We start from the raw sequence: 16470 nt of genomic DNA on the forward strand, positions 1-16470 counted from the left end.
CCTTAAATTTTCCTATAAAAATTAATAAATAACCGATAAAAGCATCATGCTTAAAATGCTGCACCCACTCTATCATTTACTCCGGTCAAGAACGAAGGTCACATAAAGTAAAGGTGTGGGGAAACCCAACAATGTAATTACTCTTGTTTAATTAATTTTGTATTTAATAGCCCTATTTTGCTTTTATCGATTATGATACACTGGGTATTGCTGTTACATAACGCGAAAGCTTAACCCTTTCATTAAAAATTGAATAATTTATTAAAACTACGTGGAAATAGACCATCATTTGTATATAGGAGTAAAAAACTAAATAAATGCGTTTATTGTTGTTCGCCAAATAAAATTGTGCCGAGCGAAGTTCTAATTTAAAATGGCGCCAATACTCATGTCGTATATTTTACAGCGAATTTTGGCAAATAGCTGTAATATGGCTGATTTCACAACTGCTTGTAATGTTATCAACCTCTTTATTGATTTAAAATTAAAACTCCCAGGATATGTAATTCATATTCAGTGTTTCTTTATCGCCGCCCTATCTTTGTTTGGGTTAGTTGTTAAGATGTTAAATAACACTATAAATCTGAAGATATTTATTACTATAATAACGGTTTGATTAGGTTTTCTCACCATATCAATTTTAAGTTATTATTTATGTAACTGGAGCCACATGTTTCAACTTATACATGTAATCAGTAAGAGCGTTATAAAAGGAAGTGAACTTCCGCTTTCCAGGGCAATTTTCTAAAAAGGTTGCAAAGTTTATTAAATTTCCTTCGGTTCAAAGAAAACTGCTTAAAGTACTGTGGAAGTTTTAAGTGAACGCCCTAACATACAATGATATCATCCTTGAAAACATTTTTTTTTTTCTAGAAACAGCCAACCTGCAAATATGCAGAGATAAGGTGGGAAAAGATTACGGCACTCAAGACTAACTGACGTAAATAAGATTACTGATCACTTTAAAAATTAAGCAGATAACGATTTTATTGACACTAAGATTTGTTGTAATTTTTTACACAAATATAACGGTTGAAGGCAAAATGAAATGATCCACGAGCATTTTATTAAGGATAAATTTAATATTCTCATGACTGGCATTGAACGATATCAATCTAGAAGGATATATTATGATTGTGCGAAATAATACTTCAGAAAAAAATTAAACCGCAGTCGTTTGAAGTTAAAGCTGTACTGTTTTTACCAATTTAATTATATTATTATTATTTGTATTATTAGACCTTTTTCATCCATTTCAGATCAATTAAAATTAAAATATCGATTAAATTTAGTCAATCTTACTGATCCCCTGTAATGTCGTTATTGTCATTTTATATGAATTTGATGGGACATTAGATCTGATCAAAAGACGTAATAAAAATGCGGTAAAAGATTGAGGAGAATAGAAATCTTAATTAAAACATGCCCATCACTTTGCTGATTTAAGGGCTAAAAACGTTATATAAAATGCCGAATCAATATTTATTTTACTTGTCTTAAAATAGCAATTTTCAATTTTTTTTTGACTAAATGGTTTCATCATAGGCATATGACTCACACTCAGGTCAACAGAAAGTTATCCTCTAAAAATAAACGAAATTCAATTTAACACAAGCGATATTCAAAAACATTTGCTTTCATTGTTATTGTTAATGAGTCTAAAATGTTTTTTTTTGCGTATTTGGATGAAATAATATGCAACAGTTGTGATTCATAAGAACAACATCATAATATAAAAATCATTAATTAAATTTTAGCATATCACAGATGCAAAATAAGCCGGTATGTAATATATGCAATTTTTTAGATGGTTGTAGCGATACGACGTTTTAACATCATCGGCTAGGCTAAGTCAATAGTTTTTATTTTTATATATCGGTTACGTTGATGAAGCCTTAGGTCGGCCCTGGATCATTATTATTGCAAAGAGTTGCGCAATATTGACCGTTTGATTGATTGATTATAAGTTTTAATTTTCGTTGCATTATTGCGCAATATTTAGCCAATGCGATTCGAGTTTTGGTGAAAATGCTTATTATAGTCTCATGAAAATTGGTTCTTAGATCATTTTTTATATTGATCATTCTGTCTTTTTTTAACTTGAGATGACTTTTTGGAAAATGATTACAAATCCCTGAAAGATAAACATTGAAAAAAAATTTCTCTAAATAACTAAAAGCAACTTAAAATGCCTGGGATAAAAAGTGGCTTTAAAAGCCTGCGATAGAAGTGACTTCCAGGTATTTAAAGCATAAAATTATTTAATTCAATTGCCTGAAATAAAAAGGACTTTAAATACCTGGAATAGAATTGAAAGTAATTTCAAAGTATGTCTGAAAAGATAAAAATTGACTCTAAAAGCTTATAATAAAAATGGCTTTAAATACCTGGAAAAATCCTAAAATGATATAAAATACCTGTAATACAATTGAGAATTAGTTCAAATAGCTGAAGAAGACTTGGAATAAAAATTATTTAAACTATCTGGAAAAAGCCTAACATAATTTAAAATTCCTCAAATAGAATTGAAAATTAGTTCAATTAGCTGAAAAAATGTCTTTAAAACCCTGAAAGAAAATTGACTTCAAATGTGTAAAAAAAAACTATATGCTTAAGACACAAATAACTTCAAATATCTGGAACAAAATGACTATAAGCCTTGAAGAAAAATGACTTGAAAAAAACGTGGAAAAGACCTAAATGATTTAAAAAGGCTAAAATAGAATTGAAAGTTAATTGATTAAAAAAATTACTTTAAAAGCCTGTAAATAAATTGACTTCAGATGTGTAAAAAAATTAAAATGACTTAACATAATCATTGGAACTAATTGAGTCAAAAAAACTATATGCCTAAAACAGAAATAACTTCAAATATCTGGAATAAAATTGAAAATTAATACAAATAGCTGAAAAAAATGTTCTGAAACCCTGGATGAAGAATTACTTTAAATAACTGGAAAAAGCCTGAATTGATTGAAAATGCCTGGAATAAGATTGAGAATTAGGTAAAATGACCGTAAAAGACTGCAAAAGCCTAGATCAAAAATAATTTTAAATGTCCAGGACGAAATTTAAAGTTAGTATAAATAACCAAACAATAGTCTGGCCCTAAAAGCCTGAAATAAAAATGATTTTAAATATCTGGGATAAAATAGAAAATTATTTAAAATACCTGAAAAAAATGACTATAAACATTAGAGAAAAATGACTTCAAATGCCTGGAATATAATTAAAAATTAGTACAAATACCTGAAAGAGCCTAAATTGATTAAAAAATGCCTAGAATAGATTGAACAAAAATTAGTTTCGTTGCCTAGAATAAAATTAAAAATTATTAATTATTACCCGAAAAATAAAATGGCCTGGAACAAAATTCACTTCAAATGTGTAAGAATATTAAAATGCCTAGAATAGAATTGATAATTAGTTCAATGCGCAAAAGAAACTTTATGTCTGAAGCAGAAAGAACTTATCTTTATAATTTATACAAATATCTGAAATAAAATTAAAAATTATATACTTCAGAAAAAATTACTATAAGCCTAGAACAAAAATACCTGGAATAAAATTAAAAATCACTTCAAATGCCTGGAATATAATTGAGAGTTAGATTAAAGTATGCCTGAAAAAACGAAAACCTCGAAAAAGCCTAAAATAATTTAAAATGCCTGGATTAGACTTAAAAGTTGGTTCAAAGTATGCCTGCAAAAATAAAAAGTTCTAAAACCTGGAATAAAAATTACTTTAAATACCTGTAAAAAAAAGCCTAAAATGACCTAAGATTTGTGATTTAGAATTGATTTTTTTTAAATCACTGAAAAAAAATACAACAAAATTGACTTCAAATGTGTAAAATAGTTTAAAATTACTTAAATTGCTTGCAACAAAAAATGCCTTCAGTTACTCGGAATAAAATAAAAAATTAGCTCATTACCTGAAAAATAAAATGGTCGTAAAATCCTGGAACAAAAATCTTTTCAAATGCCTGGAATAAAATAAAAAAATTCTGGAATAAAAATGACGTCATAGGCCGGCAATAGAATTGACATTAGTTCAGATGCGTAAAAAAAACTCTATAGGCCTGAAACAAAAATGGCTTCAAATACCTGAAATAGAGAAATACGGCTATTCCAAACAGCGGGTAAAAAATTTCTTGCTGAAAAAAAAAACATTTACATATTATTTAATTTATCCTTGCCTGATGAAGCAGCCATACGGTGCAAAACCGGTAAAAATGTTAAATATAATTTGACAGTGGCTTTTTTATTCTATTCGTAAAATAAAAACAAAGTTTTAGTTTATTAAGCAAACGACGTTTAATGGTAATGAAAAAATATCAACTAAATTTTAATTGATATTATCCAGGAGCTTCAGCTATGGTTCCAAATTTGTACATTAAGCCATGGAAATACAAGTAATTATTGCGCAGAATAATTAAAAATAGTTACGTTCAGTAAGCCTACATTCTTCTTATTAACTAGATAAATAGTTTATATACTCACTCGCATTATTACCATTACTGAACCAGTTAATGATGATTCAAGCGTAATAAATATTCATACAAAGATTCATGCTCCTCTACAGGTTTTATAATAAAATCCCATTAGTTGCAACGTTAAATGTGTATTTTGGTTTTATTATTAAAATTTAGGTAAACAAAGTTGTTATTAACTTGACTTAAAAACCAGGTTATGCGTCATGCTCCTTATCAAGCTTTCTTTCTTTTATTGTTTTACGCTGACTTAACCCAAATCATAGAATTAGTGCAATAACATTTACTAATATATGGATCATTGCACGGCGCCGTGGGAGGTCGATTTATAGGAGAAAATTGAATCTCGTATTTCCAAACGTCGTATATACGTAAAAGCATCTAGGTATTTCTCGTAAATTTATGTCAACAGGTTTGTTTAAGGATTCAATAAGGGCATCCCCATGGTGACACCCACTTAATGACGAAATATTACGCTCTATGCTTTATTATCCGTTTTCTCGAGATTTTTTTTGTATAACATGCAATATTATTTGATCGAACCTTTGTAGTATTAAAAATTCTAAGATTTCTCTAATCCCACATGTATACTAAAAATAGGTAGAGCTTATTATAAGTATATAGTATATAGTAATATCTAACTTGAGTACATTTCAATATTGAGGAATCACATCTAGTATCTTGGAAAATATAGTTTTTTTTTTTTAAATTCATTTTTCGTTTTAGTTATTATTTATTATATTGTGCCAGGTCTGTCCATTTGTTTTCTGGAGCAAATCAATTCGTTTCGAAACTCATCGTATATTTAATCTTTTGTGCATTAAGTAACTAATTATTTCTCAAGCTAAATTTATTTATATGTATAGATATCACAAACAAGAGTTTTACATGGCATCTACGTTTATAGTCTAATATCAGGCAGTAGTAGTGAGAAGCAACTCAGCTTCAAGTTTTCTGACTACTATGATTGACTGTATCAAAAGCTTTTGACAGATCTACACAAATATAAGAAATACTACAAACAACGTTTGGCTTTTCATTTTCTAATAATTTTCTTTTTCTTTTTCAGTATTTTGGTGAACCTGTTTTCGCATACATGGAGTTCCAGTTGGACAGTGCGGAATATTGCCAGGCTCAACACAAATAAACTAGTCACGAGAGCAAATAACTAAATCACTGAACTTAGTCATTTTGCAACGTTGCCATAGTTTATTGGATTTACCTCAAAAAGCCAAATAAGCTGTGCGTCGTAACAATATTCTAATGAGCTTATTCTAATTGTCGAGTTTTTTTACATTGCTGAAGCATATCAACTAGTGTAAATAACTACCTGAAGCAAGTTACTTAAGTTATTCAATTAATTTCCGTTTCCTTTCGAGAGACTGATTTTCTAATCGAGGGTGTAGCAGCCTATATATAAGCCAATAAATTTAAAATTAGTGACTGAATTCATTTTGAAACATTTTGGAATGTCTACCGGGATCATGAGGCAAAAGGATATCCGACCAGCACCCTCTGAAATCGAATACAAAGGGCTCAACTTTTTAATCACTGATAGACCATCTGACCAAAACATCCTTCTTTACATTCAGGTAAGTCTTTCTAGGCACTCATTAAATGTTTTTAAAAGAAACTCGAGTCATATAATCTGCAATGTTTAAAAGATCTATGGCATCATAAGAAACCTGGGCAGAATCCAAATTTTAAAAACTTAGAAATATTTTAATACCTAAATATAAATTTTATAAACTCTTGAAATGAGGATATGACGAATCAATCATCCTTAATGGATGTGAGCAACTACTTGTTGGAATTGATTTCTGTTTTCTATCGTCCTTAGTCCGGTCCTCTGTCTAATGATGACCACGATAACTGTTTTCTCCCTTCTATCTTTTCCTCCAGAATCAGTTGAAGCAACTGGTATCTGTCATATCTGAAGATGTGACTAAGGTAAGCCGTTTTTCTGTATTTAATTCTTGTAAGTAATTCTCTGTTCTTATGAACTCTTTTCAATATTTCTTTATTTCTTACTATGTCGGTCACACACATCGGACGTCTCGACATTGGAGATCTCGAAGGCCTCTATTGTATTGATCATGTTTTTCTTCATAGTCCAAGATTCCACTCCGTATAGAAGTACCGATCAGACATAACAATTCGCTGTTGGAGTTTTACGGTATCATTAGCAATAAGGGCCGAATCATTTGCAAAGCGTATGTTTGATTCGTTGACCCATTTACATTCACTGCCATTTCTTGATCTTCAAAAGTTTCCATAAATATGACTTGGGAGTATAGATTAAAAAGCAGTGCAGAGAAAACGCATCCTTGTACGACTCCTCTACGAATATTAATATCTTCAATCTTTCAATACTGTATGATGGCCACCAGTATCAGTTTTCGATGCATCTTATCAAACTGTCATCTATGTCAGTTTGAATCTGGATGAGTTTTGAGTATTAAACGCGGTCGAACGCTTTCTCGCAATCTACGTATAACTACGTAATAAAGGGATATGCCATATATACTCGAGTTGAAGCCAAACTGATTGGGATATTTCTCTCACACTTCTGTTTTATTCTTCTATGTATTATTTTGAGAAATATGTTTAAGAAGTGGCTAATCAGGGTTATTAGTCTATGGTCTTTGCATTTTCAGGCGTTATTTTTCTGTGCTGCTCCCGAGTATTATTGGTCTGTTGTAGGTTATTAGTTGTCAATATTCTCGCATTTTTTCTCCGGTCATTTTTTTTTGGCCCCTCTAATACAATATAAACCTCAACACCTCAAACACAAATATAACTTCTCTTGATTCCACTTTTCGAAAGGCATAAATCTTAAGCGGTTGCCATTTATAGCTTCATAAAAGCAACAAAATCGTTGAATGGCACAAAACCACCCTTATTGCGTCAACAACTTTATTCACAATATACCAATGATCCGAGCTTTAGCCATATTCTCGCGTATTAGATAAAAAACACCAGTTTTATAAACAATGTATTTTTGGCGGGATTTTACCTATGTGCAATATTTTCACCAAAAAAATATCACTCTTCCATCATCAGGTGTTTGGAAGACTGTAGCTTGTAAGGAAGATCAATCAAACGATCAACATCCAAAATTAATATTTTCACTAAATTCTGAATACTAAATGTGCATTATTTTGTAATTGGTTTATATATTAAAAGCTTCCATTTAATCTGCAGGCAATCGAAAGTTAATTTACCATCCTAGTTTGTTATTATAGTTAATAGCTGTTGGTTTTTTTTGGTCATTCGAGTCTTATACAAACCGCTTGTTTATAAATAAAATGTATTTTACAAAAAAAACTAAACCATAACCTTCCTCAAAAAAAAACGACCAGTCTTAAAAACGGAAACAGACCATCACCCATGCAGGTATACCAAGAGGTTATTGCGCCCATTAAGGTCAAAATTCGTAAATGGTATTTTCTAATAAGGGTATGTCTTTAATGGCCGGTTATTTTTACCTGTTGTAAAGGCTGAATTTTGGCACAGACGACACAGGATGGGACTCAATTTATCGACATATTTTATGATTACTACATTACTTACAAACAAAGAAATTATTCAATCGTTTTGTTGCACGCAACCTTTAATAAGTTTATTTAATTTATCTGTTGTAAATGGGGTTTTAGATTAATGGTTGTCATTAAACCAACATTAATAACAAATAACTTTATCAGTAGGAATATCTTCATGTGAAAGTTATTTATTTAGATGATAATATGGTTTCTGACTGTAGGGTGTTTGATACTGACATTGCTTTAAATTTAAATAGATTCGGGATAATTAACTTTTAAAGAGGAATGTAAGATGTTTTCATTACTCATTCATTCATTCAAAAATTCTATGGGCGTAAGATTATTATACTATCCTTCTCCGGTGAAATCAAAACTTGAATCCTTCATTAGAGACACAAAAATCCTATATAGTCATTCCTCCGAGAATTCTTTTCGTAGGTTCCGAAGTCCACGAACAAATTTGCAATAAAAATAAATGTATAAAAAATTTAATTAAAAGCGACGTTTATTTTCGAAAAAAAAATGCATTAAACAAGAATGTAACTACGGTCCTGTCGTTCCGTCTTACATATTATATTATGCTGCGCGCGCCTTACCCTTATAAAGCGACTGGTTTTTTATATGAATTATAATGCAACAGGATCGTACTTAAAATTACAGACGGTCGTATCTCCCTTAAATGGAATTAAGAAAGTTTACGTGGGTTTTTGTAATGAAACTCTTTAGATTATGTATCTCCAAAGAGTTGAGTACACACTGCCATCTTACTTTTGGCCTTGTGAAATTTTACCTTTGGAACATTATCCCAATTTTCATATATTCCGTGATAAATATGCCATTTTTCACCAATATGAAAAATGTTACACATTTTTAAATTGATTTATGATTAAATTTTTATAAAATATCTCAGAATCTAGCCATAAACTAAAAATAAAACAAGCCATATATCATAAGATTAGCTAACTGTTGAATCAATGGTTAATGCGCAAAAAAGATGCCTATTTTAGGCATTTTTACTTTCTCGTCCTAGATCCAAAAATACACCTGATATCGCCTGTTACTGCATATCTAACGATATCTTAAAAACGGGTATAGACGTCGCCTTGCCTGGGAGCCTACTAACCTACTTTCAAAGCGTAATAAAGGGCACGTAACATAAGCAAAAGTAAAACGTAATTTTTATCAATTATCTCGGGATTTTAATTATTGCAATGTTGATAAAGGAGTCGCCAATTTATTAATAATTATATGACTAGAAGGCGCTTAGCTTTCTAATATCGTGAGCGCCAGAAGCATGTAAATCTGATCAGCTTTCATAATAAACTTTAAATTCAATTAAGAGCTGCAAATCCCGAAACGCGGCTGTATGCTCTTTTATTCTTTGTTTTGTTTGCTTTAGTTGTTTGTTGTATGTTTAGCTCAGCGCTCCTTTTATAACATGATTTATTTTGCAAAAGGCGTGGCTGCTATTAAAACTGATAATAATAAGGGCTTTTTGTATGTGTTTTGTGAAATTGTTATCTCTTATATATGAACACTTACGTTACACGGCTTCGATGCAGTAAACATATCATTAAAAGTAAAATTTATAAAAGTTCAGTAGTGGATTCTGCGTCAATTTCTACACCTTATCCGAGGATCTTGTTGGGAATTATGCATTAAATATCAAACTATCTAGTGATCCAAGGAAATTTAGTTTCATGTCAGATTAATTTTATGATACACTTTTTCAATATGCACATTTTCCACTTTACTTGTCCCAAAATTAAATCAACTAATTTTTTATCATGGTTTAGATCCAATCTAAGGCGGATGCATTACAAACGAACCAAATAATACGTCTGGTTTTAATTAAATTGTTCATTGAATGAGTTGCTATAGACGTCATATCCTTCCGGTGAAGTCAATATGTTTTTAAAGTGACAGTTGTTAATTGTTTGCGCTTGTTAAACAACCTTTTGTCGTCAACTTTAAAAAAAAATTAAGTCAAGTTTTACACATAAAAGAATTTGCGTCTACACAAGCGATTTCACTTGCGCTTATAATAATAACAATAGAAACCCGATGATGATGATGAACACCCAGATGCAACTTAAATAAAATTTATTGACACGGCATTAAAACACTAAACATATTTTAGAAGGCCGGGCATAGATGTTGTTATGGCAGCAAAAATGGGGACCATGAACTTTATTTACGTCATGCCCGATTTTGCAAGCAGTACAATAAAGTAATTTTCTGTTTATCCACAGAATCATTTCCTTTTTTAATCAATGAAAGGTTTGTAGGTTGGAACAGTGAAATTTTTCATTCTTTTCATATTGCTTTGACGTGTCATTACCACTGCCATTAAAAAAATCCTAAATTTTCTGGTGTTTTATATGTGTTTTTAAGAAGGACATTTCACTTTTACTCTCATAAGATTAACACGCTCGATTCCTTGCTGTTCATGTGATGGAGATAAAATTCCATCCTGATTATTGATACAATGCAGAGAGAAAGCTGTGTACATTTAAAAATATTATTGCACCAACGTTTAGGCTAATATCTTAAATGTCGTTTTAACGTGATATAATCCGATGTGTAGCTATACATATTAGCATATTACTAAAAACTGTAAAGCGTTCATCACTGACAACCAAACATCTTTGGTCCAAACACATCCATTGAGTAATGGATGAAATAATAGGTACTTCTGATTTAGAAAATCTTTCTGATTTTTCATATTCCTTAACAGATTCAACATTTGTAACTTCATCATCAAGCCACTTTGCATAGTCACGTGGATGATTTATACCATATTTACACTGCCATATTGTCAAAGGTTGAATTTTTAGTGCTATAAATGGCTCTTGTGATTTAATCGATTTTTCTTTGACGCAAAATAGACACCGCATATATCGCTAGTACGTTCTTCGATGCTGTATCGAACCCTTGGGCAGTAAATATCATATTGCATCAATTTATAATTACATCGTTTCTAAGTTTGTAAATATCTAGTGATAATTTTATAAAGAGTGGACAAAATTCTGATTGTACGATGTTTTTTGGAGGAAGGATTTAAAAAAAAAAGCCGTTTGGTAGAGCCATTCGTAAATGACTACTGTGGTATTATATTTACACACTCACTGGTATTGTAAATCCCGCACGTGAATACAATACCATGCCGGAGTCCATTTTGGAAGGTCGTTATTTTCTTCACTATCGATGTGGATCAATGTATTCGGCAATATCTGGATTACCGTCTCAAATAAGAGAATTCCAAATGTCAGCAAGAATATTTCTGGCTTGGGTGAAATTCTGCAACTCGAGTTCTTCGTTAATAGTTTTGCGACTATTATCGAGATGATTTCCAAAAGAATCATGTGGAAAAAGCCAGCCTGGACAGCTGGTAGTTAAGTGGGGCGATGCATCGTTCAACTCGGTTGAAACAGCTTCGACCAGGAGCATTTGTAACGATAAAGATGACGTCAAGCTCATAGGATTTGAAATGAGAAATAGCTTGCTCAATGACTGGAGAGAATCGTGGGTTTTCATCTGGCCCTCCTTCGACAGTCGTAATTACAATAGGTTTTAACAAGCCTTCTATAGTTTTCGCTAGGGTTTTAAATTCTAGTAATCTCTTGAAATCATTACCATGGGAACCTGCAGAAGGAGATGAATTCTTTCCAGAACGAATTCCGATATGAGTTGGGTTGGGTTGGTTGCACTATATGTCACCGCTTCGAGATTGCTTATTTTTTCATCTGTAATTTGTTTGAACACCTGCGTACACAGAGGGAATCAATTTGTGTCTTTCATTAGGCAATCGCACTCGATACATGTACTCGGTACTAAGTGCATCACTGTTTTCCGATAGAAATTGGTGATTTATCATCCTATAGTCATAAAACAACCTTATCAAACGCTTGAGCCTAAGCTTTATATAGCTTGCCGCGACTTGGCTCGCTTTACAGTACTACGCGCTACCAGTAATTAAAAAGTCTACCCTTTGATCTTTTAATTTTGTTCCAGTATTATCAACTCCTTCATCTTCTGATTCATCACTGGCAACAAAAAGATCTTAAATTTCTCCGGCCGATTTGAATCAAACATCTTCGCAAGCAAAAACTACCCTTAATTCTTAAATTTGTTCGACTCGTCATCATTTTCCAAACCTTCATCATCTTCTGATGCATCATTGTTTCTAACTCTTTTGTTTCTCCCTTACAACTTATAAAAAGTCTTACAAGGTGACATTCTTAGGGATCCTGAGAGTCACAAGAACAAGACAATCAACATCATCTCCTTTAGATTTAGTTTCATTGAGTGAAAGCAAGAAAATTGATTTACTGGGAAAAAATGTCAGTGCCTGGAAAATTGTTTGAATTTCAAATAACTATATAGATTTTCTTTCATTTTTATCAACTTCCTTAATTTTATTTATCACCATCAAAACCGCTAATGCCATCTTTTTGAGTTTTGTTTCATTAAATGGAGTGTTTCATCGAGGTTCTGTTTCTGATTAAGATTTTGCAAAAATTATAATTTTTTAAATTGATTTTTTTTCGCCTCATCGTCATTTTCCAAACCTTCGTCATCAACTAGGTAGATTAGAATAGTCTGTATCCATAGTATGCACATCTGAAAGTTACCTTTTTTAAGAATGTAATTTTTAGAACCTATTGATCAGGTCTGATGATGCCTTTAAAGGCGAAACACGTGTAAACTATTCGATAGTATCATAATCATGACTTGTATCAATTGATTTTGAATACGAATGAAATAATTGTTATTTAAAAAAAATATTGGATATATGGATACTGGAATGTGTGTACTGTTGATGTATTAAGTATCTACGTGTAATATCTTTTTGTGCTCAATTATTCTGTTATGCCTATTAGACTTTATTAAATACACGGACTTTTTTGATATTACCTATGTGTCGTATATCCGTCTCGAATAATCAGACTAGACATTTATAAATGTTTAGTCACACAAGAACATTAAAAACCCTTAATCGGAGATTGAAAGATTTTTAACCGAGCTTATTTCTGTTTGTTAAACGAACAATAATTTATCTATGTAATCAAATAATTAAATTTTTAATATTTGGTAAAATAAAAATATAAATTTGTTCGACTTTTATAATTTCGTGCGTAAGATTTTGTAAGGTGAGGCCAGACCTCTCCCCCCCTATACGTCTGAAGTCATATATTTCACGTGTCAATGATTTTTAGCTTATAATGTTGGTTTTTATTTTTTGTTTTGTGCCTTTACTGAATTGTTACAATGTTTCGATATGAATGTTTTTTTATCTATATGCAAGTAGTTTGGTAATGTGTAGGTTGGAACGTAATCTGTTCTGCATTTGAAGCTGTCACTAACGATCTTGGCGTTAATTACAGCTTTATTTATTTATTCACGTATAAATGATAAAAATTCGTAGTGTGTTTCTATCGGATTGCAACATCACAAAACAACAAAAAACAGTATTAATGGATTTCCAACAGTATTAATGGATTTGGAAATGCAGTTGTTTTGAATATATCGGTGAAAAACCTAAGTTTGTATGTCGTTCCAACCAACAAACCTATCCTCTATTTATATTTTCATATCATTTCATTACAGTAGTCATTGACTCTTGAGGCGGAGATTGATGGATAATATTAATTGTTTTGAAATGCATGTGACCTCAAGTATTTTTTCACTGAAAAAACTTTTTGAGTGAGAAAAATGGTGAGACTCATATCTCTTAATAAGTTAAATGGCTATTTTTAGTGTTTATTTAAATGCCTATCAAAATGTTCAGTTTTAGTGTTGTAAATGATAATTTTCCACCCCTTTGGCCTGGTTACTACTTTGAATATGCCACCCTTTCAAGAAAAAAAAATCCTGACAACCTTAATTTTCTTTGCATCTGTTAAAATAGGTCAATGGTTGTTTTTTAATATTAGGGTCTGAAAGATATTGACTCGACTATAATAAACTTATCTGAAATGGCATGGCATTATGCCAGGCCTAGAAAAGGGAGCGGTTACAAATTCGCTCTCTTAGGAATATTTGTTAGATATTGAGATAATATTAAAATACAGCTTAGTGTCCTAGAAGGTTAATAAAATGCCGTTAGTAACAAATTTGTTAATAATAATGTGTTTATTTAATAAAAGTAAATATTATTATTAAAACAATTCATGTGGTAATTCTCTAGTGTTGAATTTCACACGCATGCTTGAAAATATAATATATATTTTTTCTTTTAAGAATATTTATCATTATACATTGACCTTCTGAGTAATAGCGTATAAATAAACTAAAACCGCATCAGGTTATAAAATAACTTGTATTTATGTATTCCCTGGAATATAATCATATCACCTCACATTTAAATAAATACATAAACCTTCCTTTATGTTTATTTTTTAATAATTGCTTAAATAATGGAAATTGTTTTTTTTTGAGTGTGTTTTAGTTATACTGATACAATACAATTTATTTGTTAATTATAAAATCTGTGTTTTTTTTATGTAGTTCATATTATACTTTTACAAATGCAATTACTCTTTAATCACCAAAATATAATTAATAAATCGTGATACACTATACAGGTTTGGCCAACTCAGCTCTTGAGTGCAGAAATTATTGTATTAACTTGTTGTTATGTGTTAGAAAAAGAACGATAGCGGCAGAGGACTGTTGGGATGTGATCGCAAGCAGACTATTCTTATAATGTACCAAGCAATGAAAAAATGTACTAAATAGGAAAGAATTATGTAAAAATACTTGTGTCATGTTATTATGTATAGGTATTTCGGTACCCGAGAAAAAAATGATTTATAACTAGACACTTAGTCAAATCGATGAATATTTAACTCTAACATAGTATTTGTTTCTTAGGAATTACAAAAACACAAGGTTACAGCGGTGGTGCGGGTGTGCGAGCCATCCTACAAGACCGACGAGTTAAACCAAGTGAACATTGAGGTATTTGACTTGATGTACGACGACGGCACATTCCCGCCCAACGATATAGTCGAGCAATGGTTCAAGGTCCTGAAGAAACAGTTCAAGGCACATCCAGATGGTTGTGTTGCAGTCCATTGCGTCGCTGGCCTCGGTCGTGCGCCGGTAATGGTCGCGCTTGCGCTTATCGAACTTGGCCTTAAGTATGAGGAGGCTGTCGAGCTTATTAGAGAGTAAGTTTTTCATTATTTTGATTATGGTTTTTTTTTATTTAATTGTATATAAAATACACCACTTTCAAGGATTCATATCCAATCACTGAAGCAAAATAGTACGTGCTATTAATGGAAAAGTGCGCTTAATCAATAAACACTAACGCATTGTTAGGTCTCGTGACCCTGAGAAAGTTCATACAATTTTGCACAAGCTGAAAAAAGGATTTCAGGAAGTGATCATGACATTTAAAATGCTTAAATTCTATAGTTAGTTGATTGCTATTTTTTTTAGTCCATTTAATAAATGGTTTTGAAAACTTGAGTTGTTTCGTTCTTGAAGAGCGCTATTGGAACTCCACTTGCTAAAGTTGTTGATCCTAAAGATTTTTCTAACATGCATGTCATAAGTATTTTGCCAGCAGCGTCTAAAATCTATTACCCAATACTTATTGTGGATTTAAGGCTGGTCTAAGTACAGCTACAGCGCTTGCTGAAGTAACCAGTGATATTTTTGAAAGCTCAGGTCAAGGCAACATTACAGTACTTGCGCTGTGTGATTACTCAAAGGCCTTTGATACGATTAATCAAGCTTAGATATCTTGGGCTTCTGGAGGAGTCAGCTTCTTTGATTATATTTGAGATATCAAAAGATTTGCTATAAAGATAAATTATCTGAAAAACTCGATATTCTATCCGGTGTACCACAGAGAATGGCGCTCTTGGGCATTGCTTTTTATAATTTACACTTCCAATATTCTAACGTCCTTTAAAAAATGCCATATCATGTCTTATGCTGGTGACACTCAACTGTACATATTTTTTAAACTTAATTTACTTGATGGGGCCTCTGACTCATTAGTTGACGAGCTTAAACTATTATACGAGTTAATGAACATAATTTAAACTGAAATTAAAAAAAAATCGAACCTAATGGCTTTTGAAAATAAAAATGGAGTTGAGCTGGTTAAATCAAGCATGAACATCCATATATATCCATTACATAATACAAAGCTGCAATTTGTCAATATCACTTGCAATGTGGATGTTTGTGTTGATTCATTACTACAATTTAGTGAGCATGTAGAGCAGTTAAGGTGGAGGGCATTTTCTAGGTTAAAAATCGTTTCAAATAGGCATTTTTCCAATTTTAAAGACTTTAAGTCTTTTAGCTACCGTAATTTTATCAGTTTACCATTCTTGCCTTGATATGCTTCATAAAAATATAATACAGATCATGCAGACTGCTTGTGCTCTTTTACTTTTTGACCTAAAAACATGA

The 16470-nt window shown here is 31.4% G+C and overlaps 1 protein-coding gene across 2 annotated transcripts in view; it reads left to right on the forward strand.

The window, feature by feature from the left end:
• LOC126748311 (PRL-1 phosphatase) overlaps window positions 1-16470 on the forward strand; it is a 41942-nt gene that overhangs the window by 21449 nt on the left and 4023 nt on the right. For both annotated transcript variants that reach the window (XM_050457455.1, XM_050457456.1), the window contains exons 2-3: window positions 5562-6084; window positions 14911-15209. In XM_050457455.1, coding sequence (XP_050313412.1) covers window positions 5962-6084; window positions 14911-15209 — 422 coding nt within the window. In that variant the 5' untranslated portion in view covers window positions 5562-5961. The remainder of the gene's footprint in view (window positions 1-5561; window positions 6085-14910; window positions 15210-16470) is intronic.

Source organism: Anthonomus grandis, chromosome 22 (assembly GCF_022605725.1).
Source record: "Anthonomus grandis grandis chromosome 22, icAntGran1.3, whole genome shotgun sequence".
In the NCBI taxonomy this organism is placed as follows: domain Eukaryota; kingdom Metazoa; phylum Arthropoda; class Insecta; order Coleoptera; family Curculionidae; genus Anthonomus; species Anthonomus grandis.